At 45.8% G+C, this 21,786-nt stretch overlaps 2 protein-coding genes across 6 annotated transcripts in view; one reads left to right on the top strand and one right to left on the bottom strand.

Moving 5' to 3' along the window:
- Nucleotides 1–11,054, bottom strand: part of SAMD4B (sterile alpha motif domain containing 4B) — a 42,946-nt gene extending 31,892 nt beyond the window's left edge. For 2 of the 3 annotated variants that reach the window (XM_036011818.1, XM_036011819.1), the window contains exon 1: nt 10,898–11,054. The gene's annotated coding sequence lies outside the window, so the exon portion shown is untranslated. The remainder of the gene's footprint in view (nt 1–10,897) is intronic. The other variant, XM_028529589.2, reaches the window with a different exon arrangement.
- Nucleotides 11,055–15,857: 4,803 nt separating this feature from the next.
- GMFG (glia maturation factor gamma) lies at nt 15,858–21,131 on the top strand. 3 transcript variants are annotated; one of them, XM_036012237.1, is made up of 7 exons: nt 15,858–15,984; nt 16,408–16,500; nt 16,619–16,668; nt 17,575–17,624; nt 20,139–20,221; nt 20,664–20,737; nt 20,944–21,131. In XM_036012237.1, coding segments are annotated over exons 2-7 (330 nt in total). In that variant the 5' UTR covers nt 15,858–15,984; nt 16,408–16,499; the 3' UTR covers nt 21,016–21,131. The 3 variants fall into 3 exon arrangements, with proteins under 3 accessions (XP_035868130.1, XP_035868132.1, XP_035868131.1); XM_036012238.1 differs by having other exon boundaries at nt 15,916–16,008; XM_036012239.1 differs by lacking the exon at nt 16,408–16,500 and having other exon boundaries at nt 15,909–15,984.
- Nucleotides 21,132–21,786: the final 655 nt, after the last annotated feature.

Here is a 21,786-nt window from a genome sequence, read left to right as displayed (position 1 = left end):
CCCAACCGTGGATTCACCCTAATCTTTGAGTTGGTCTGCTTCTCTTCTCTAGAATGTGTGAGATAAGTGGTTAGATTAGATTGCACATGAAAAATGGGTTTTATTTCTCAGGCTAATTCCAACTGACTTGGTAGTGGCAGCCTGAAGTACTGTGGTGAGAAGGATCCTGGAGACATGAAGCAATGGTGAATAATTAATAAACAGGGGCACATCTCAAAGAATGGGCTATTATTTAGCCATTAAAAACATGCTTGATCCTGTTAGAATTTTAAAAAAACACCTTAATCTCTATATAGTATTTGATCTTTACTGACCTGGAGGATGTCCATAAGCTGCACAGTAATATGTACAGTGTGATGTCATTTTTGTAAGAAGAAAAAAAGTCATGTACAAAAACCATAATATATTTTACATCTGAATATATTTACACATATGTATATGTGTATATAGTGAAATGTATAAAGGATATACCCTAGGGCTGTTCACCTTGGAGAGAAGGAGCAATTACTAATACTCTTTACATAATTTTGTACTACTTCACAGTTACAAGTGAACACATCTATAAATTTTAGAGGAATTAAAAAAAATATTTAAGGATAGATTCTACTTTCTGGCTCACTGAGAAAGAGTAGTACGACTGATTATCAATGTTTGCCCTGGATGCAGGATGGGTAAGTAGTAGCTCACAAGCCTCCCTACCCAAGCATTTTGTGGCTTTTAGTCCCAAGGAGATAGCAGCAGCCTTAACATAAGGCAAAATTTTTAAATAATGTATCTGTCCAAGAATGAAACTGGCTGCCATGTGAGGAAGTAATAAGCTCTCTGGCTGCTGGAAGTGGTCAAGTGAAGGCTGAAAGAACATCCCTTGTGAGTGGGAAGGATTCCTTCACTGGGTGGCAACTGGTAAGATAGAAGGACATGTTACTATTTCAGAGGGAACATCTGTGACGGGAGGCTTGATATGCCAACAGCATTTACTGCAAAGGATGACCAAACCCGCAAACAGACCAAAGTTGTTTACACTCTTTTCCATAAACTCTTTTATTAAGTTGTTACTTTTCCTAAGCAACAGCAATGTCTCCCCCAAATAAACTGTTGACTAAACATTAATCCAGATTGTTTCCCCAAGTCAAATGCTAACAGAAAGTCTTGGGACAGAGCAGGGTCTCAAACATGATGCTTTACAAGGCCAGGTTTTAAATAGCAGGCTGGTGAAGATTATGATGAGCTAGAAACCACATACCCTGTCTAAAGGGAGAAGTCACAATTTAGCTCTAATCAACTGTTGCCACGTGGGAATGTAGCTCTAGTGCTGTTAGGTTTTAAGATTTTTTTTTCTTTAAAGAGGAGACAGAAATCTAGAAATTTAAGTAAGACTCCCATTTTTATTTTTTTTAAAGATTTTATTTATTTATTTTTAGACAGGGAAGGGAGGGAGGGGGAGAGAGAGAGACAGACAGACAGACAGACACACATCAATGTGAGGTTGCTGGGAGTCATGGTCTGCAACCCAGGCATGTACCCTGACTGGGAATCGAACCTGCGACACTTTGGTTCACAGCCCGCGCTCAATCCACTGAGCTACGCCAGCCAGGGCTTCTATTTTTATTTTTTAAAAATCCCCCTTTTTTAAATGTTGGAAATTAATCCACATTAAAATAGCCACTATACAGAACTAACAAAGCCTGTGGCCTGTGGTCCTTTAACTAGATAGACATCTACTGGGAAAAGACCAGAAGTATAATTAACCCTCCCTCGCACCTCTCTGGTTCACACTTTCAAGCCACCCTCACTGTTCAGGAAACATGGCTGAAAAAACGGATCTAGTGCCTAGGGATAGGCCAGACAGTCCTCAGCAAACACTGGGGCTTTAGGTTAACAGTCAGTTTTAAGACTGTATTGTTAAAAGAAGTAAAAACCAGACCTGAAGGAAGGGTTCTTATGCTCTGGACAGAAAGATGCTGGGTGTTTGGTCTGGATGAATAACTGCAAAGGACTGAATGGCCTTCTTCCATCAAAGAGCCAGTTACAGTGAGAAAGGAAGACCTGGCTGGTGAGATGGGCTGGGGAAGAGGCATCACACCGACTATTCTGAGGCATCTTACTGTGGTAGATTTTGGTGGATTTGACTGCCAAATATCCATTCTCACCTTCTAGTACCAACCCTTCAAGTTTCCTTCGGAGAATTAACTGCCTTTCTTGAATAGAGGAGTAGACATAGAGTAAGGCTGAGACAAGGAAAGTCCTCCCTCAACTTTTGCTGGAACTACTGGGGGAAATAAGTTCTTGCTTAGGGTTGCTCAGATTACACATCTTCTAATGTTACTGACTGCCACTTCTGCTACCTCTCAGTGACAGCCTACCTTTGAATGAAGCCAGCAGAGATGAAGGCAGAGTCAACAAATTATTAGGTGAAAAAAAATGGAGACCTGCTCACACTTGAAGACCTGGAAACAGCAAGCCTGAAGCCCCTCCCCACCATGAAAATGTTTCAGTTACATGGACCAATAAACTTTTTTTTGGCCAGTCTGAGTTGTGTTTCTATCACTTAAAGTTGAGAAAGCCGTGACTCCTCCCATAGAAGACAATTCACCACTGCTCTGGTCTTTGTCTTCATGTCACCAAAAATGACTCCCTGCCTTTGAGGACATGAGAGTGGAACCCCTACAGCAGAGTGTCTCAAAAAGCTCAACAATACTGCTGGCATATTTGGTCTCTGAGAAACTAAGTAACCTTCTTGGGAAGCATCTACCAACTGTGGAGGGTGGGAAATGGAGCCAAAAATTGCCTAAGAGGTTCCAGGAAAAAATGCCCACTAGGCTCCTTCCTTGGCCTGGAAGAGTAAGAAGCTGGCCACAAACAGGAGGCACCTTTGGAAGTCAACTCTCCACATTCAGAGTAGCACCATGGAGTCTGCCAGACCTGACTGAAATCGGGGCTCTCCAGCTGATACTTACTTGCTATGTTGACCCAGAGGGTAACTCAGTTTCTTCCTCAGTAAATCTTGTAAGAATGAAATGAAACAATGTATAGAAAAATGCCTAGCATGATGCTTAGCATATCTTCAATATACTATACATTAAGTATCAGGTCCCAGACCCTATGCTAACAGCTTTTAGTGGAAGAGCTCATTTGATCTAAAACTATATATTCTATATCTCATATATATGTATATAATATCTACAGATGGAAAAACTGGCTCATAGAAGGTCAAGTCACTTATCCAAGGATGCACACACATCTAAACTGAGATTTTCAAGGCCAGGCAAGCTAGCTTTGGAATTCTTGATTGTTCCTGAGAATAATGCTATAGAAAGTTGGGTTGAAGGGGTACATCCTTTAATGCCAACATCTCTAGATAAAAGGAGGAGTTCCTATTAGCTTTCCTACCCATTCCTAGCCCTTCTACAGCACCCACCTAGGCCTTTGTGTAACTCATACTTCATGAATAAGGTAAGAGACTATTTACCTAAGGTTAACTCACTATCCTGATCTAAGAACAGGAGAATGTCAGAAGCCAAGGCAGTCCAACTTCTCTTGTGTAAAAACCAACCAGTATTTTCAGAAACTCCTGAAATATGTACATAAAACATGTGATATTGCCTAACCCAAGAATGAAACTTCTGTATGAATGGTTCTGAGAAAGGGAGAAGGAAGAAGTTAGAAGCCAGGCAAGGCCTCCCGGAAGATAACACAGCCTGCAGAGCTTTAGGAAATCCCAAAGTAGAGAACAAGCTGGTGTCCTACCCCCAGTCCTGCTTCCCCACAATGTATTGCTATCTCTTTTATTCCTCCCGCCCCTAAGTATGCCCATTCCCTCTAAATTTCTATCTCTGACTCCCTTTCCCATTTAAAATTTTTTTTTATTTATTGATTTTAAAGAGAGAAGGGGGAGAGAGAAAAAGAGACAGAAAGACAGACAGACATATCAATTTGTTGTTCCACTTACTTATGCATATATTACTTGTTTTTTCGTATGTGCCCTGACTGGAGATCAAACCCACAGCCTTGGTGTATCAGGATGACTCTCTAACCAAGTGAGTTACCTGGCCAGGGCTTTCTTTCCCTTTTCAATACATGTATCCTTTCACTTGGGAATGTAATCAACTCCTATAGATTCAACTATCACCTCTATGCAGACAACTCAGTGTTTCTCGAGTCATTTTTGATTCCTTCCTCTCATAAGATCTAGTCATCTCATCCTGATAATTATTTTTATGGAATTTTATAAAAAGATTTTAATTATTTATTTTTAGAGAGTAGAAAAGAAGGAGAGAGGGCAAGACACATCAATGTTTGGTTGCCTCCAACACGCCCCATACTGGGGATCTGGCCCGCAACCCAGGCATGTACCCTAGATTGGGAATCGAACCAGCAATTGCTCTGGTTAGCAGGCAGGCACTCAATCCACTGAGCCACACCAGCCAGGGCTAATCACTCTTTTTTTCTTAATGTTGGTTAAACATGCTCTCCCTTTCTCCTTCCCAAAACTCAGGTGGCTCTGGGACCAGACTGCCTGGGTTGGAAATATAACCCTACCACTTATTACCTGCCTTAATTTGGACAAATGATTTCACTCTACTGTACTTGTTCTCTCATATATAAAATGTATTTAATAATAGTACCTAGTCTCATAGAGTTGTGAGGCATAAATATTCTCAGAGTTGTTGTCATCATTCTGGATTCCTCTTTCTTTACTGCCATCATCAAGTTCTGATTTCTCTATACCTAAAATGTATCAGCTTCTCTTCATTTTTACTACCAACACTATACTCATCACCATCCTTTCTCATTTGGATAAATGTATTGCCTCCTAACCTGCCTCTTGCTTCCATTTTTGTCCACTTTCCTTGCAGAAACCAGTGAACTTTCTAAAAAGAAAAAGAATCGGATTATGTCGCTGTCTTGCTTTAAAAATCCTCCAATAGTTTCCCAATCCTTTTATGTAGCCTCTGTCAACCTCTCTAACCCCTCTGCTCCTCTTGCTTTACTTATACTCCAGCCACACTGGCCTCCTTGCTATTCTTTGAACACATTTCAGAACTTTGCACTTGCTGACTCCTCTACCTGAAATGCTTTTCTCCAGATCATCACATGGCTGGTTTGTTCTTATCAATCAGATCTAGGTATATATGTGCCCCACACTTCTTCATCTCCCCAGTAGGAAGGAGTCTTTGGTCCAGTATCATCATCAAAAGGTCTTCAAAGGCCACATCTCCTCCAGAAATACCTTTACTGTAAGACCCATGAGGGAAGGGAATACTGTGGCTGTATTATTCACTGTTACATTTTCAACTCCCAGCATAGCACCTGGAACTTAAGAGATTCTCAGTAAGTATCTCTGAAAAATTTTCCCACCTTGCAGCAGTTCTTTCTCTACACGTAACAATGCTTGGGTTAGGGTGCCTCACTACCAGATTGTCCACAGCTGAGGCCTTCTCATTTTTCAGGTAATCAGGCTCACCTGTCACTCCTCAAAGAGGCCAACTCTGACCACCTTGTGTACAGTGGCCATCCTTCCCCTCTCTTTCACATTGTTTTAATTCCTTCATAGCACATATCACTATCTGATTTTATTTGTTTATATATTTTCTCCCTCATCAGAATATAAGATTTATGAGATTCAAGAACTTGACTTTTGCATTTACTATGGTATCTCCAGTACCTAGAAAAGTATCTCTGTAAGTTGTTTAACTGCTAGAGACATTTAAGACTTGCATACTCTATATACTGCTATTCTGTGACTTGCCCTCAACCTGACTGTATTAAAAAATTTTACACCAAAACAAAACAAAACAAACTCTACTCATTACTTAACTATATTCCAAAGTTCTGGGCCCGGAAACCCAAAGCTGACTGTAGGAAACCGAACACCAGTACTGCTGGATTCCTGTGCCTTGAGGATACCACCAAATCAAGCCAGTCATCTCATTCCTATCTTTCCCAGGGAGATCCCAGAGGAAAGTGTGACTGGGTCAGACTAGCCATATACTCTCTCTAAATCAAAACAATCAGATCAGAGCTAGGGAAACAATAAGGAGAGGGACTATCATCAATGCTAAGGAAGGTCATCAGTTGTATCTGGCTCAGCAGGAGAAATACTTCCAGGGTAAAAAGCCTAAAACATGTCACTAAGGATCTCTGTCATCATCTCACATTTTTTTTTCAGGGAAAACCTTTTCAAACTGGGGCTCTCAGGAAAGATTCCCCTTTCCACTGAGACTGCTAAGAGGTAGGATTTCAGCCTGGGGTTGCTGAGGGCCATCTTTTTCATCACAAAGCAGAAACCCACAGAGGATGAAGCTAAGTCAGTGGAGAAACAGGGAGAGATCACTGCATTGTTTAAACTGGATGCAGCTAGTTCTGAAGCCACTCTAGCTCTAGATTTTTCAGTAACATGAATCAATTAATTCTCTCTCTTTTTAAAGATTTTATTTATTTTTTTAGAGAGAGGAGAGGGAGGGAGAAAGAGGGGGAGAGAAATATCTATGTGCGAAAGAGAAACATTGATTGGTTGCCTCGCATACATCCCTAAATGGGGTCCTGACCCACAACCCAGGCTGTGTCCTGACCAGGAATTGAACCAGCAACCTTTCAGTTCGCAGGCAAACACTCAACCCACTGAGCCACACCAGCCAGGGCTAATTCTTCTGATTAAACTAGTTTGAGCTAAGGTTCTACCACTTCTGTCTTTAGAATCCTTGCTAATAAGAGCTTTGTTTTTTTGCTAACACTTAGAACTTATGTGCAGGGCATTGTTCTAAGTACTCTTTATATGTATTAACTTACTTAATCTTATAATTATTCTATGAAGTAGGATATTATTATTATCTTCCTTTTTTATCTATAAAAAATGAGGTCCATCGAAGTTAAGTAATTTGTCCTAGGTCACAAAACTGGTGACATGCCGGATGCAAATCCTGCCTGGCTCCAAAGTCTGCATACTTAAGTACTACATTACAATGCCCCATTGCTCCCAACCCGATCAGAACAGAAAATCTAACTCTCTGACTTCAGACACTATGATCTTGGGACAGACAGGGACCAGAGAGCTCTATTTGTGCTATCTGTTCTCAATTTCATCCTTTACAAAATGAGGATAATTGTAGTTTACCTACCTTGTAGGTCCTGTGAATATGAGATAATACATGCAAAACACTTAAACAGTGACTGGCAAATAATAATAATTCAATAAATAGTAGTCATTAATATTACTCTTTGGGTCACTAAAGTGCAGCTAGCAAATACAATGCAGATGAAAGATCTCTTTCCCTTTATCTTTATTCTTTAGGAGAAGAGAAGAGATGCCATGGGTGAAAGATGAGAATACTTGCTTGTCTTCAACCCTTTGCATAAGCTGTTTCCTCTGCCTGAAAGGCTACTCAGCATTGTCTGAACTCCGGTGGAACACCATCCAGCCCAAATACCTCTTTTCTATGAAGTATGAAGTGCTCCTTCTCTCACTGTTGAATTTCTACAACATAAAATTTGTACCTCATGTTCTGCACTGTGTACCTGTCCAACCTTCTTTACTGTATTGAGAGCTCCCTGAAGGTAGGCCCCAGTGTTTACACTGTGATCTCTGTTTCCTCTTCTTGATCCCAGAAAGAAGCAGAATCCCTTAAAGAAAGCTGAGAGTCCTATGGAGGGCTGAGAAGCCAAGCAGGATGGGATGAGGCAAGTCAACAGGAATAGGACTTGGGGTAGCTTGGAATCAGGAGGAAATACAAAGAAAAGTCCCACCGATATGAGCAGCTGAGGCACACAACATCTCCTTGGAGAACAGGTAAAAGGGGCTGGGTAGAGAGAAGAGAGGGAGATGGAAACAAGGTGTGATATGTTGAACCTGAGTGGGGAGTGAGATCTGAGAAACTTGGAGATTTCTAGCCAAACACAAGAAGAACTGCCAATGATCCAATGATTCCCAATAACATACAGAGGGCAGATCCCACTTTGCAGTTTTAAGAGAGGTATAAGACACATCCAGAATATTTTCCAAACTCCCAGTCCAGGGAGGGTGGGTAAGTGGGCAAGTACATGAAAAACTACAAGGAAGAAGCTGAGTGGCGTTCTAAGAAGCACAATGAAGGGCACTGGGCAGTAAGACAGAAAATGAAGATTTGCAGGTATCTTAAGGGGAGGGTGCCTATATGGAGAAGGACAGATGAGGAGTAGATGAGATGTACATGTGTGTTTGAGGAGGTAGCAATGTGAAGCTGAAGTACCAAAGACTGGGGGATGGTGTGGAGGGGAAGCCAGAAGGAGAGAGTGCTAAGGGAGATCTGAAAGGGAACCATTTAGAAGTAGAATCTGAAATAATGCTCAGAAGGTGTGGTAACTTTGTGAAGAAGTTAGGAGGAGAGTAAGGGGTCTTTCTGGAGGATGGGTACTTCACAAAGGGTACTCCCAGGAAAATGGGAGGTGGGCCATAGGGCACAGATTTATACCCTGAGGCATCTTTTGGGGGCTTTCTGTGGGGAAAGAGAAACCCTCCTATTAGGAAGTGGTTCTCAAACTTGAGCATGCACCAGAAACACCAAGGGAGTTCCTAAAAACAGACTGCTGGCCCTGATACCCAGATTTTCTGATTCAGTAGGTTTGGGGTAGGATCCAAGAATCTGCATTTCTACTAAGTTCCCAGGTGATGCAGATGCTGCTAGTCAAGGGACCACACGAGACCCACTACTATAGGGGAAAAGGAAGGTGAAAGCTTCTGACAGAAAAATGGGGGTGAAGGGAGTCTTCGAGTAGTCTCTAAGGAGGTGTTAAAGGTATCTCTCTGGGCAGGAGGTCTACGATGATAGAACCTAAGAAAAATGGTCTGAAAGAAAAGCCTCTGAGGTTTGGGATTTCAAATGGTGAGAGTGTCTCTTGAGAAACTTTTTATTGAAAGGGGACATGGGGTCTCTTTTTAAAAAATATATTTATTTTTAGAGAGAGGGGAAGGGAGTGAGAAAGAGGGAAAAAAACATCAATTGGTTGCCTCTCATATGCCTCCAACTGGGGACCTGGCCCGCAACCCAGGCATATGCCCTGGCAGCAACTTTTCGGTTCACAGGCCAGCACTCAATCACTGGGCCATACCAGTCAGGGCTAGAGCTTGTTGAGAGGGTTGTCTGAAGGATGTTGGGGTCCCATGATGGGATAATGGGGGAAAGAGGCTCAGGTATGCAAAGGATCTCTAACCTGACTTCAGAGGAAAAGAATGGAGATGAGAAGGTATAAACAGGAGTTCTAAAAGGGGTAAATCTGATAGGGTCCTGAATAAGGTTTCTTGGGGATGTCAGAGAGGGAATCTGAGGGACAGTTCTGAGGAAATCTCATGAAGTGCTGGAGGCTGGGTTGTTAATGCAGGGCAATTTTGGAGGAGAATTCTCTAAAGGGTGATTGGGAGGTGTGGTCTTCTGAGAGAGATCTTAGATGCACTAGGGCAGGATGACAGAGGTCTTTTTTAGAAACAACTCCTCAGAGAGCTCAGATGAGGAGAAACCTCTGAGGAAAACCCTCAAAAGGGTATATGAGGAAGGTGGGTCTTCTGAGGGGAACGTGGGAATGTGAGGGTAGAGGGCTTTTCAGAAAGAATTCTGGGACTTTCTAAGAGCAGGAGCTCAGAGTTCTTTTGAGCGAAGACTGGCAGAGGGGGTTTTCTACAGAGGGTTCTAGAGAGTTTGAGTGAACCTGTGAGGGAGAGCCCAGGGAGGAAAAGTCTCTTAGTAAGGCATGAGGTCTTTCAAGGGGCTTCACAGTGTGTGAGTGAGTGTGTGTGTGTGTGTGTGGGGGGGGGTAGTGGTGGTGGGGGATGTGGTTTGAAGGGCCTCTGAGAGGGATTTCAAGGGTACACCTTAGGAGAGCTCAAGGGGGTTGCTGGGGTCTCTGAAAAGACATAAGATTCTGAAAAACTGCACCTCAGAGGGGTCCTGGAAAGGGTCTTAGGGTTTACAGTGGTTGTGAGGAGGATGTTAGAAAGTTCATTTAAAAGTAGGTTTAGAAGGGGTGGGGGAAGTTATAGAGAAAAACCGTAAAGGAAATTTTTGCAATTTAGAAGCAATTTTTGGGACATTTGGTGTGGGTTACTAGGAAAGATTTGGGAGTTTTGGAAGAAGCTTTTAGAATGTGGAAGAGTAGTTCGCCATACATTTCAGGGAGTCTCTGAGGAAGATTTCAGGGTACATCAGGGGCTTTCTGAAGGATTTGGGGCTCTGAATGGAAAATCTTCAGGGTGATTTTTGGTATATGGGTGTAGGTGAGAAGGAAGTCTGTGGGAGACTGGGGGGGGCTACGCAAAATCGATCTCTGGGGAAGATTTCGGGAATGTCCAGGTCTGGAAGGGATTTGAGGAAAACCGTGAAGTAGGTTTTCAGAGTTTCAAAGGGAGAAGACATCTGATACATATTGCTGGAATATCTGAGAAGTGGACAGGGGAATATTTCTGGAAAGAGAAGGAAGATGGGGATTTGGGACACGGTTCTCTGAGGTCAATTTCCAAGACATAGGACAATTTCTGGACAAGCCTGTGGAAATGGAAGGGGTGGGCTCCTGAGAAGACCTGGGACCGTAGGAGGCGGGATGGCCTGGGGGCCTCAGGGGGTCTTTGAGGTCGCCGGGGACCGCCCTCCAAGGAGGTGTCTGAGGTAGACGGCGGGGTCGATCCCGAGGGTGTGAGGGGGATCTGGAAGGGAAGCTTCCGAGGTGGACTGTGAAAGCTATTCGGAGGACCGGGATAGGGGCACCTCTCAAGGGTCCGGACCCTTCACGCCCGCGCTCCGAGCCCGCCGCCCGTGGCTCGGGGTCCCTGAGGGGGCGGGGCCGCCCGCGCGGCCTGGGGCGCCCTTAGGTGAGCCCCGAGCGCCCAGACCCGCCGCTGCCCTGGGACCGCCCAACCCTGCCCACGACTCACCGCCTCGGCCGCCGCCGCCTCCGCTCGGGCCTCCTCAGGCCACCGCCACAGCCGTCGCCCCCTCTCCAGCCCGCGAGCTACCCTCCCTCCTCCCTCACCGACCACCGCCGCCGCCGCCACTGCCGCCGTCGCGCTGCGTCACCGCGCCGTGCGTCACCGCCCCTGGCCCCGCCCCGGCGAAGCTGCCGCGCGCCAGCATTAGCAGACGCCGCAGTGACGACTCGCACACCCGCCAACGGGCGGCGAGGGCAGCGGGAAGGGCGGGCGGTGAGCACCGAGGAAGGCCGGGTCCTGGTGGCGAGGAGAGCGACGGGGGCTGGATGCGGGCCGGGAGGTCCGCCCCTTGCTCCGTGGGATTGGTCGGTCCGGGGGCTGACGGTCGGGAGGGGAAGGGGCGGGGCGCGCGCAACGTTGCTACGGGCAACGGGCCCGGCGGAGTCTAGCATTGGGCCTCCTGGCCCGCAGGGGGCAGTCTCATGCGTAAATATCTCAGCGACCTCGCGCTAAGTCATAATTCCTCATTCTGGCGTTCGAGGCCGGCTGCTGGCCTCCTGGGGAGCCCCGCCTAAAGCCCTGGCCCGTCGGTGCCTTCGACTGTCCAGGTTGGCACTCAGGCTTTTGGGGTCTGTGCTTTCTCAGCACACTCCATCTGAACCTGTTGCTTACTCTCTCAAACGGAGTAGGATTGAAAGAGACGATGCATGGAAAGCACTGGGCACAAAGGAAACCATCAATAGATGGGAGTTTTTGCTTCTGCTGTTATCTGTTGGTTCTTTCACGAACTTCCCTGGCTCGGAGTGAACTAAGCAGAATCGGGGTCTTCGCTTAGAAGGCTCTCAGGTGACTGAGACCTGGCTTGTTAGAAGAGCTCAGGAAATGCAGTCGAGGTGTATTGTAGAGTTCAAGGCAGAGTGGTGCGACATAAGCTGCAGCCAGATGTTTGGCCACTTGAGGGAGTTTGGACTTGTCTCTTGGGCACTACGGAGCCGTGGAAAGGCTTCGAGCCAGGAAGAGGCATGGTGAGTTGGGGGTTTGGAAGATGTCTCTGACTCCTGTATTGGAGGGAATAGAAAGGGGGGTCGTGAGTAAAGGGAAGCATCAAGGATGGGAGATGGGCGTTTGCACCAGGTTGGAACCGTGTGAAGGGGAGGAGGTACGGGTGGGAGAAAATCCCAGGATACTGAACTGGCAAGCCCTTGCTGGAACTGGTTGGCTGCAGAGGGTGAGAGAGGGAGCTATCTAAGATAAGGCCCCCTGGCTGGGAGATTGGGGGTTGGGAGGTATCCCTGAGAAGGAGACCCAGGAAAGATACAGGATTTGAAGATTCTGAGCCTAATGTGGGCCACCCAGCAGCAGGGTCCAGGAGTCTGCACAGCCCCTGTGTCCAGAGCTTAAGAAAGAAATTGGTGCTGGAAACCGAGATTTGAGGATCATCGAAGATGGTAATTGAAGCTGTGGGAAATAGTGACCTAGCCTGGAGAGGGTGTGAGGGATATGAATGGAGACAAGGACCCTGAGAAAAAGGGAACATGGAAAATTTGAGCAAAGAAATGGGCAAAGATTTCTTGAGAAGGAGCAGCAGAGAGGAGGAAAACGAGGAAAGCGTGGCAAGTATGTCATCACAGATGCTGTGGGGAAAGGCCATTTCAAGCCAGGGTGGGGGATGGCATAAACCCCAACCACTAGCCCCTACATTGAGGCAAGAACTTTCATACCATATAGAGTGATTGTGCTCCATAGATGCTGCTTCATTTACTCATTTAATAGTATTTCTTATGTACCTAATACAAGGGAGACCTAAAAACCTCCCAGAATTTCCTAGCAGGCAGGCCCCTTGTAGAAGAGGCTTCCCCTGCTAGGTGTGTGTTCTAGGAACCCATCTGCATCAGTGTACCAACTGGTATTGTGAGAGGTTTTGTTTGGCCTCTGTGAACTTTTTTTGAAGACCCTTCAATGCGTTTGCTCATTTCATGATGGTGATGTACAAGGGCACCTGCCCACACTGCGCTGAGTGTTTAGCAGTTTTTGATGAAAAATGGCATGACCCCCTTGCCTTACCCTCCCTATTCATCCAATCTCACCCTGAGTGACATTTTTTCCCCGGATAAAAAAAGTCCTCAAAGGGAAATGTTTTGCCTAAGTGGAAGAGGTAAAACAAAAATGGCAGAAGTACTAAAAGGCATCAAAATCGACAAGTTCAAAAACTGTTTTGAGCAGTGGAAAAACCGTCTCAATAGGTGTATTACATCTTTGAAGGTGACTGAAGTTTAAACATGTAGGAATACACAATTTTCTATAAATAAATTCTGTTTTTTGGGATGTTTCCCCTTGTATGTGCGTGCGCTGCTCAAGTTACTGGAATTTCATCAATGAACAATGCAGACAAAGCTTATCTGTCTTCATGAAGCCCACATTCCTGGGAAGGGGCACAAACCATAAACATAATCTAACATGGTGACAAACACTATGGAGAAAAATAAAACAAGCTGAGGGGATGAAGAAATGGGGTCAGTACTATTTTAGCAAAAGACCTTTCACCAGGTGGGATTTGAACAGAAATCTGAAGGAATTAAGGGTTGAACCATGAGGGGAAGGGGGTTCCTGAAAGAGGGAATGGCAAGTGCAAAGACCCAGGGGCAGGATCATTCATAGAACCACAAAGGCTAATGCAACTGAAGTGAGCAAAGAGGTGAAAAACAGGGTCCAAGAGGTAATGGAGGAGCGGTAATGGCAGATAATTTTTTTTTAGCATACTTATTTTTAAAGATTTTATTTATTTATTTTTAGAGAGGGAAGGAAGGGAGAGAGAGAGAGAGAGAGAGAGAGAAACATCAATGTGCGGTTGCTGGGGCCTATGGCCTGCAACCCAGACATGTGCCCTGACTGGGAATCGAACCTGCAATGCTTTGGTTCGCAGCCCACGCTCAATCCACTGAGCTACACCAGCCAGGGCTTAGCTCAATCCACTGAGCTACACCAGCCAGGGCTTAATGGCAGATAATTTTTAAAAAATATTATTTTTAGAGGGGAAGGGAGGGAGAAAGAGAGAGAACACCAATGTGTAGTTGCCTCTCATGCACCCCCAACTGGGGATCTGGCCCACACCCCAGGCATGTGCCCTGACCTGGAATCAAACCAGTGACTGCTTGGTTTGCAAGCCGGCACTGAGCCACACCAGCCAGGGCCAGATAACTTAATTCTAAACCACTGTAAAGACGTTTACTTTTACCCCAATAATAGGAGAGCCATGGGAGGGTTCTGAGAGGAGATATGTCATCTGACTTGGGTTTTACTAGTATCTCTCTGGCAGTCCCATGAAGAATAGAATGTGGGGAGAGGGGAGCAAGGAAACAGTGTGGAGGAGAGATAGAGATAGAGACAGATATATATATATATATATAGAGAGAGAGAGAGAGAGAGAGAGAGAGGGGAGGGGGCTCTCTTAAGTGTTCAGGAAGGACAGAAGGTGTCAGGACTAGGGTATGGGCTGTGGAGGGGGAGAAGTGGGCAGGCTCTGGTTACATTTACAAAGTCTGAGCTGACAAGTTCTGATGTATGTTGTCAAAGGAAAGAGAAAGGTGAAGGATGGCTCCAAGACATTCAGGTGGAGATGTCAGGTTGGCCACTGGATGTGAGTCTAGAGTTCAGAGGGACGCCCAGTTGAGAAACAGTTAAAGTAGCTCTTGTGCATGGCAAGAGACTGACGGGATCAGAAAGAGAGGAGGGTCGGCGGAAAAGAGGAGAGGACCAAGGACTGAGACCTGGGACCCCACTGTCAAAATGAGGAGCAACTAGAGGAGTCGGAGGAAAACCTTATGAGGGTGGTGTCCTGAAAGCAAAGTAAAAAAAATGTCCCAGAGTGCAGGGAGTGAAGGGTGGTGTCAGGTGAAAAATTAGGATTGACCATCAGGTCTGGGACCATACAGGTCACTGGTGGCCCTGTTAGTGGAGAGGGATAGGAGTGAGAGTCTGCTGAGCAAGAGTAGAAGGAAATTGGGAGGACAAATTGGAGGTAGGCAGTGTAAACAATGTTTTTGAGAAGCTTTGATGAAAAGGGAAGGAAATGAATGGGCAGTGGTTGGGTAGGAGATAGGGTTTTTAGTTTTTAAGATGGAAGAAATAACACTGCCTATATGAGGAAAAGATCCAGCGGAGACGGGAATATGGCTGATGCAGAGAGAGGGGAAACAGCTGCAGCAATGCCCTTGAGCAGGTCATGGGGGATCCAGCACGGAGAAGAGGGGGCAACAAAGGCTTCTTGTCAACTACGGAGGGAAGCAGCCATTGTGAGCCTGGAATCCGCAAAAATTCTCGTTTGCTTGTATTTTCTCACCAAAATACATGGGGTTTTCCTATAAATTACTTTTTTTCATTTCTCCTTTATATGACAGAACATTATGTTGATTTTTTAAAAAATTTATGTGTATAAGTAGGGTACATTATTTAGGAATTTCATCTCAGGATGGGATAGGAAGTAATACAAAATGCTCTTAATAAAAAGGGGGTACTGGTTTGACAAGATGAACACCATTTTTGTAGGTCCCATTATAAAGCCTGTGAGGCTGAACAACTTCAAAGAAAAAAGTCACCATTATCCTGCTGCTGTGGTGTCTGTCTCCTCTCCTCTCCATTTCTACATCAACACAATAGGTGGCAGTTTGGCCAGTAGCTCTCCTTTTCAGCTCTGGAATTAAAATATTCTAGTTTTGGGAAAATCCAGGAAGGCTTCCTGGGGGAGGGGAGATACCTACTGTGTATTGAACATGTCCACCATGCCTGGAGACATGTGAAGCTATTTTATCCTGAATCAGAGGTATGAAGTTACTTAGTTGTGGTCACACAGCAAGGCAGCATTCAAACCCCAGTCTAGGTGATTGCAAAGGCTGGGAGGTCCTGCAGATAAGGGGAAGGAAGGAGGGGGAGGAGCCCTCTACAACAGTTGTCCTAGAATGGGCATAAACAGGATGTGGTGTTGGATAAAACCTTTCCCCTACCGTACACCCCGCCCTCCTTCCCCCAGCCCTGGTCCCCACCTCTAGAAGACAGCGGAACTGAGAAAGAAGAGGCCTGTGGACAGAAAAGTCATGGTCTGAGGGTCAGGGGTTGTATGGGTGGGTCTGGGGCTGGTAGGGTACCTGGGTGAAGGTCAGGCTGTGGGTTGGAGGTCAGAGGCTGGGAAGGGCACCCCACTGTGGCAAAGGACCAGGCTAGGTGAAGAAAGACGGTAGTTCCGGGTTTAGGCCCAGTAAAGCATCCCTGGGGCTCCTCCACTGTTGTCCAAGGGTGCCGGCTGGAGGGCTGGAGCCTGGCCTCTGCTCTGCAACCCAAGTGTGTGCTCCGGTGAGGGGCAGCATCTGCTTGGAGAAAGGGTGCCTTTTCCTCATGTTCACGAAGGCTTTGTATGGGCTATTGAGGTGTTCCTCTTCATTAGTAGATGGAGAAACTGAGGCTTGGGCAGGGGGCAGGGGCTGAGGCCAGGCCAGCTCAGCTCTTTTTGGGTTCTGCTGTAGTCTGACTCCCTGGTGGTGTGCGAGGTGGACCCAGAGCTAAAGGAAAAGCTGAGGAAATTTCGCTTTCGGAAAGAGACAATGCAGCCATAATAAGTGAGTGTCATTTTCCCCTGTGGAAGGATGGGAGGGCGGTGGGGACAAATGGGGAGGGCTGGCTAGAGACACTGAGTTAGAAGGGGCATCCTAACCCCTGTGTGCCATCCCTCCCCAGTGAAGGTGGACAAAGACCGGCAGATGGTGGTGCTGGAAGAAGAATTTCAGGTGAGGGGTGGATGGGGCCTCCAAGAAGCACAGGGTGGGACTGGGAGACCCAAAGGTCTGGAACCGATATTAAGAACCTGTCATTGGGAGTTGGAAAGACCTGGAGGTCAAGTCCCACCTCAGCTGTGACCCTAGGCAAGAGACATTGCCTGTATGGGTCTCTGTTTCCTTATCTGTGAAGGGGAGATAACTGTACCAACCTCATAGGGTCGTTTGTGGATTCAGTGATTTAATGTTAATAATGGGTTTAGAAGGCTTGGTTGGCACTTAGCATATACTCAATAAAATGATAATGATGATCATAATACTTTATTGGCACTTAAATGAAAGAATTTCCAGATAGATTAACAAAAAGCTGGCGGAAATCCTTTATAAAAGGGTAGACCTCACCCTCTTTTGGACTCGCTGTATCAGTAACATGGGGATGATAATAAGGCTTACTTCATAGTGTTGTGGTAAGGATTTGGGGGGAGTGGATATGGAGACTGAGGCTGGGGGTATTTGACAGGGGAGGGGGATTGACCAGGCAGGCGCTGGGCTCCCTCCCTCAGGTCTTCTGAAAGGAAGTACAGTGAAGTGGTTATGATTTAAACCCAGATTCAAGTTTGCACTTCTCTGCTCAGAGTTGCTGTGAAATCTTGGGCAAGTGTCTTAACACCTTTGGGCCTCAGCTTGCTCACCTGTAAAGTAGGGATAATAATAGGACTTAGCCCACGGACTTGTGGGAGAGCTCCATGAATTAATCCATGTGTGTTACTTGGACCAGTGTCTTGGCATGTAGTAAATGCATGCTTTAAAAAATATATATTTTATTGATTATGCTATTAGAATTGTCCCATTACCCCCCAGTAAATGCATGCTTAATGGCAGTATTTTCTTTTCTTCTGGTTCCCCCTACCCACCCAGAACATTTCTCCAGAGGAACTAAAAATGGAGTTGCCAGAGAGACAGCCAAGGTATCCCTGGGGAAGGAACAAGGAATGGGAGGGTCAGGCTATGGGGAGAGGGGTGATGATAGAGGTGGAGACTGAGGGACTGCTTGGGATCTCTGGATTTGATGCCAAGAGTTCTTACCCTAGAACTTTTTGTACACTATACTCATGTCTTATTGCAGAACTTTACACTGAGAATCATGTGACTTTAGAATATGCTTTTCTTAAAAAAAGATTTTATTTATTTTTAGAGAGGGGAAGGGAGGGCAAAAGAGAGGCAGAGAAACATCAATGTGTGGTTGCTTCTTGTATACCCCCAACTATGGACCCAGCCCACATGTGCCCTGACTGAGGATCGAACTGGCAACCCTTTGGTTAGCAGGCAGACACTCAATCCATTGAGCCACACCAGCCAGGGCTAGAGCTTGCTTTTGTAAAATACAAACTTTTTCAGGTTTTGGCCTTAACATTGCACTTGTTTCATGGAAAGAAAGAAAGGAAGAAAGAGAGAGGGGGGGGGGGGGGGGGGGGGGGAGGGAGAGAGAAAAAAAAAAAAAAGGAAAAAAAAAAAAAAAAAAAAAAAAAAAAAGAAAAGAAAGATTCCCTCTTTTTAAATGCTGGGGAATACTTTTGGTAAAAAAAAACATTAGGTGACATTTAACAATTGGGGAGAGTCCTGTATGAAGCTGCATGAGCCTGGTGCTTTTTGGGTGTGGAGGAGCTCTTTTTTTTAAAACTTAAAAAAAATTTTTAAATTTATTTTTAGAGAAAGGAAGGGAGGAAAAAAGAGAGGGAGAGAAACATTCACGTGAGAAAGAAACTTAGATCAGTTGTCTCTCTTATGCACCCTGACCAGGACCAAACCCACAACAGGTCTGTGCCCTGACCCGGAATCGAACCAGCCACATTTCACTTTGTGGGACAGCACCCCACCAATTGAATCACACTGGTCAGGGCTGGAAGAGCTCTTTGACACTTTTATGATAACCAGTCCGTTTAGATTTTCCATCTTGCCGGGGGTGAATTTTGGGTGCTGAGGATTCTGAGTCTCCGTCCCATCCAGAACCAGCTTCGTGGGCATCTGACAAGGGTAGTCCCGCAGGGCCCCACACCCAGAAGGGAACCTCGAATGTGGGAGATAATGCTCTGCAGCTGCCTGCTGTCTGGAAATTCTTCACAGTTTTATTTTTGAATTAATGTTGTGTGTTAATTCTTCTGGGACAATAGAGCATGTGTGAGGCTTGGAGCCTCCCTTGGTTCACATGCAGTCCCACCTCTGGCCCTGGACGGGTTCCCTGCACTGCCCAATGATGGCGGCTGCCCTCTGCCCCAGGCAGGGTGCTTGAGTGCAGATTCACGTAGGGTCAGGGTCAGAAACCTCCAGAATGACAAGTTCCAGGGTGTGCCTGTAAGCATGTGCACTCCTCCTTCAAAAGTCCCCATGTCTGGGACAGCAGAGCCAAGACAGGCAGAAAAAAGAAAAAAGCTTTTCTTCTGCCTTTTGAACAAGGGGCCCCAAATTTCCGTGGTGCACTGAGCTTGGCAAATTGTGTAGCTGAGTCTGGTCTCAGCCTAGGGTTCTAGAGCGCTGGACAGCATCCGCATAGTGGTTAAACACTTACAGTCTAGTGCCAAATTTCCTGGGTTCAAATCTACCCATGAACCTTGGGCAAGTGACTTCACCTCTCTGGGCCTCAGTTTCCCCATCTGTAGTAGTATGGGGGATAGTGATAGCACCCATGTAATAAGGTTGTTGTGAGTCAAATGAGCACTGACTATTTTTTGAAGCCATTAGGTTTTTCTTTTTAAAATGTTTTTATTGAGGTATATTTGACATATAACATTATTGTATATGTCATTACTATTCTAGGTGCACAACATAATGATTTGATATTTGTATACATTGCCAAATGATCAGCACAATAGGTCTAGTTAATATCTGTCAGCACACATTTTTTTTTCTTGTGGTGAGGACATTTAAGATCTACTCTCTTTGCCACTTTCACATATGCAATACAGTATTATTGATTATAGTCAGTATGCTGTACATTAGATCTCCATGACTTATTTATTTTATAACTGGAGGTTTGTACCTTTTGACCCCCTTCACCTATTTTGCCCACCATCAATTTGTTCCCTGTATCTATGACCTTGGTTTTTTGTTTGTTTCTTTTTTGTGTTTTTAAATTCTATATGTAAGTGACATCATATGGTATTTGTCTTTCTTTGTCTGACTTATTTCACTTAGTATAAGGCCCTCAAGATCCCATTCTTTTTTATGGCAGAATTTTATATATATATAGTAGAACTGTTAGATAATATGGTAGTTCTGTCTAGCACTTACTATCATTGTTATTTTTAATTAGTTACTGTTTTTGAGGTCAGTTCCTTTAGTTTCAGTTGTTAGACTCAGGTTCTTAGGTTCTTAGACCTAGGTTCTCAGACTCAGGCAGATTTCAAGGTTGTAGACTCAGGTAATGGGCGTTGGCCTGGGCTCCAGGCTGAAGTCCTGAGTCTGAATTCCTTTCACTGGTGTAGGTTCGTGGTCTACAGCTACAAGTATGCGCATGAGGACGGCCGAGTGTCCTACCCCTTGTGTTTCATCTTCTCCAGCCCTGTGGGTGAGACACAGTTCTACCCATCCTGAGAAAAGGGTCTTAGATTCTCTGGGGTGTGTAAGAGTGTGTTTGTGAGTGCAGGTGTGTGTGTGACTTGGTGAGTACGTGAGTGAGTGGAGTATGTGGTGAATGAATATGGGGAGGGCAGTGGGATGGAAGTCGGGGGCTTAGATTCCTCAAGAGCCTACCCATCCTTCTTGGTCCTGAGACATGTAAGTAAACCCATCTTTTCCTCATACCTAGAAACTCCTGCCTGGCCCATAAACCATCTCCAGGGACCCTCAGAATAACCTCAAGCTCCTAGACAAAACTGGAAACTGGGACTCCTTAGAATAGCTCCTAGGACCCTTAGAAGAAGACTCCAGGACCTGCAGGACATTACTGGAGCCTTAGAGAACACCCCAGGGTCCCCCAGTTATGCTCCCTTCTCTCCTTTTTCATGCAGGCTGCAAGCCCGAACAACAGATGATGTATGCAGGGAGTAAAAACAGACTGGTACAAACAGCAGAACTCACAAAGGTCTGGGCCTGGGGCGGAAGCTCCCAGAGTGTTAGGGAGGAGGGGTCTGGGAGTCTGGGCTTCTGGGTCTGAGGGAATAGGAGGTTCAGGGGCTGGATTCCTGGGCCTGAGGGAGGAGGGGTCTGGGAGCCTGGACTCCTGGTCTGAGGGAGGAAGGGGCCGGAGTTCCTGAGTGGATCATAATATTGAGAACACTCCCTGTCCAGGTGTTTGAAATCCGCACCACTGATGACCTCACCGAGGCCTGGCTCCAAGAGAAGTTGTCCTTCTTTCGTTGATCTCTGGCCTGGGGAATATGAGTCCCTGGTGTCTGAGTCCCCAAAGTAACAGCGAACTCTGACTCCTAGGATCTGAACATCTGAGACCCTGAAGAAATTAAAATACAAGAACTAGAGATCTGTTGTGGCTAAGTTTCTGTTTCTCATTGTGGACGCTAGCTGACAGTCCCTGCAGTACCAGCCTTCGGCCAGCAGAGGGCAGGCAGACCAAGAGGATGCCCACTGAATTCCAAGAGGAAAGGAGGGTACTTCTCTGAAAAGAAGCCTGTGGGGTTTCCTAGAGGGTATGGGGGAGGCCCGGTCTCCTGTAGGAATTGGAGAAATATTTTAATTCATGGAGGGGCCATTCCAAAGGGGAATAAGGACCCCTGGGTCGCTGCGAGTAAAGGAGGCAGAATGCCTGTTTCCCCTCCTCCCTTCCCATCCCTGCTGTAGGGACTAGCAGGCAGGAGCTTGCACTGATTGCTACTTTTCTTGGACCCCAGGCAGGAAGAATTTAAAGGCAGGAAAGTTGTTGAAAAATCAAACTTAATTATTTCAGAGGCTCAGGAGTTGCTGGGGCGGGTGGTTTGGGTGATTGTATAGACCTTGAGGTCCGAGGGCTGGGGAAGACAAGGAGGATCCAGGATCCTTAGTGGACCCCCAAGGGGGATGAGGTTGGGACATTCTACCTGTCCCTGTATGGAGATTCTTCTGTCTTCTGGCATCTGTGGCCATTTGATTCCCTCAGGCTCTTTGTTTCTCATCTCTGAGGGACATTTATTGAGCATC

Source organism: Phyllostomus discolor, chromosome 12 (assembly GCF_004126475.2).
Source record: "Phyllostomus discolor isolate MPI-MPIP mPhyDis1 chromosome 12, mPhyDis1.pri.v3, whole genome shotgun sequence".
Lineage (NCBI taxonomy): Eukaryota > Metazoa > Chordata > Mammalia > Chiroptera > Phyllostomidae > Phyllostomus > Phyllostomus discolor.
Note: the sequence above shows the minus strand (reverse complement) of the source record. Positions and strands in the feature narration are given on the sequence as shown.

Coding starts and splice junctions, on each gene's coding strand:
- GMFG (XM_036012237.1), top strand. Junction 16,669..17,574: donor TGCTGGAAGAAGAATTTCAG/GTGAGGGGTGGA, acceptor CTACCCACCCAG/AACATTTCTCCAGAGGAACT. Junction 17,625..20,138: donor TTGCCAGAGAGACAGCCAAG/GTATCCCTGGGG, acceptor TCACTGGTGTAG/GTTCGTGGTCTACAGCTACA.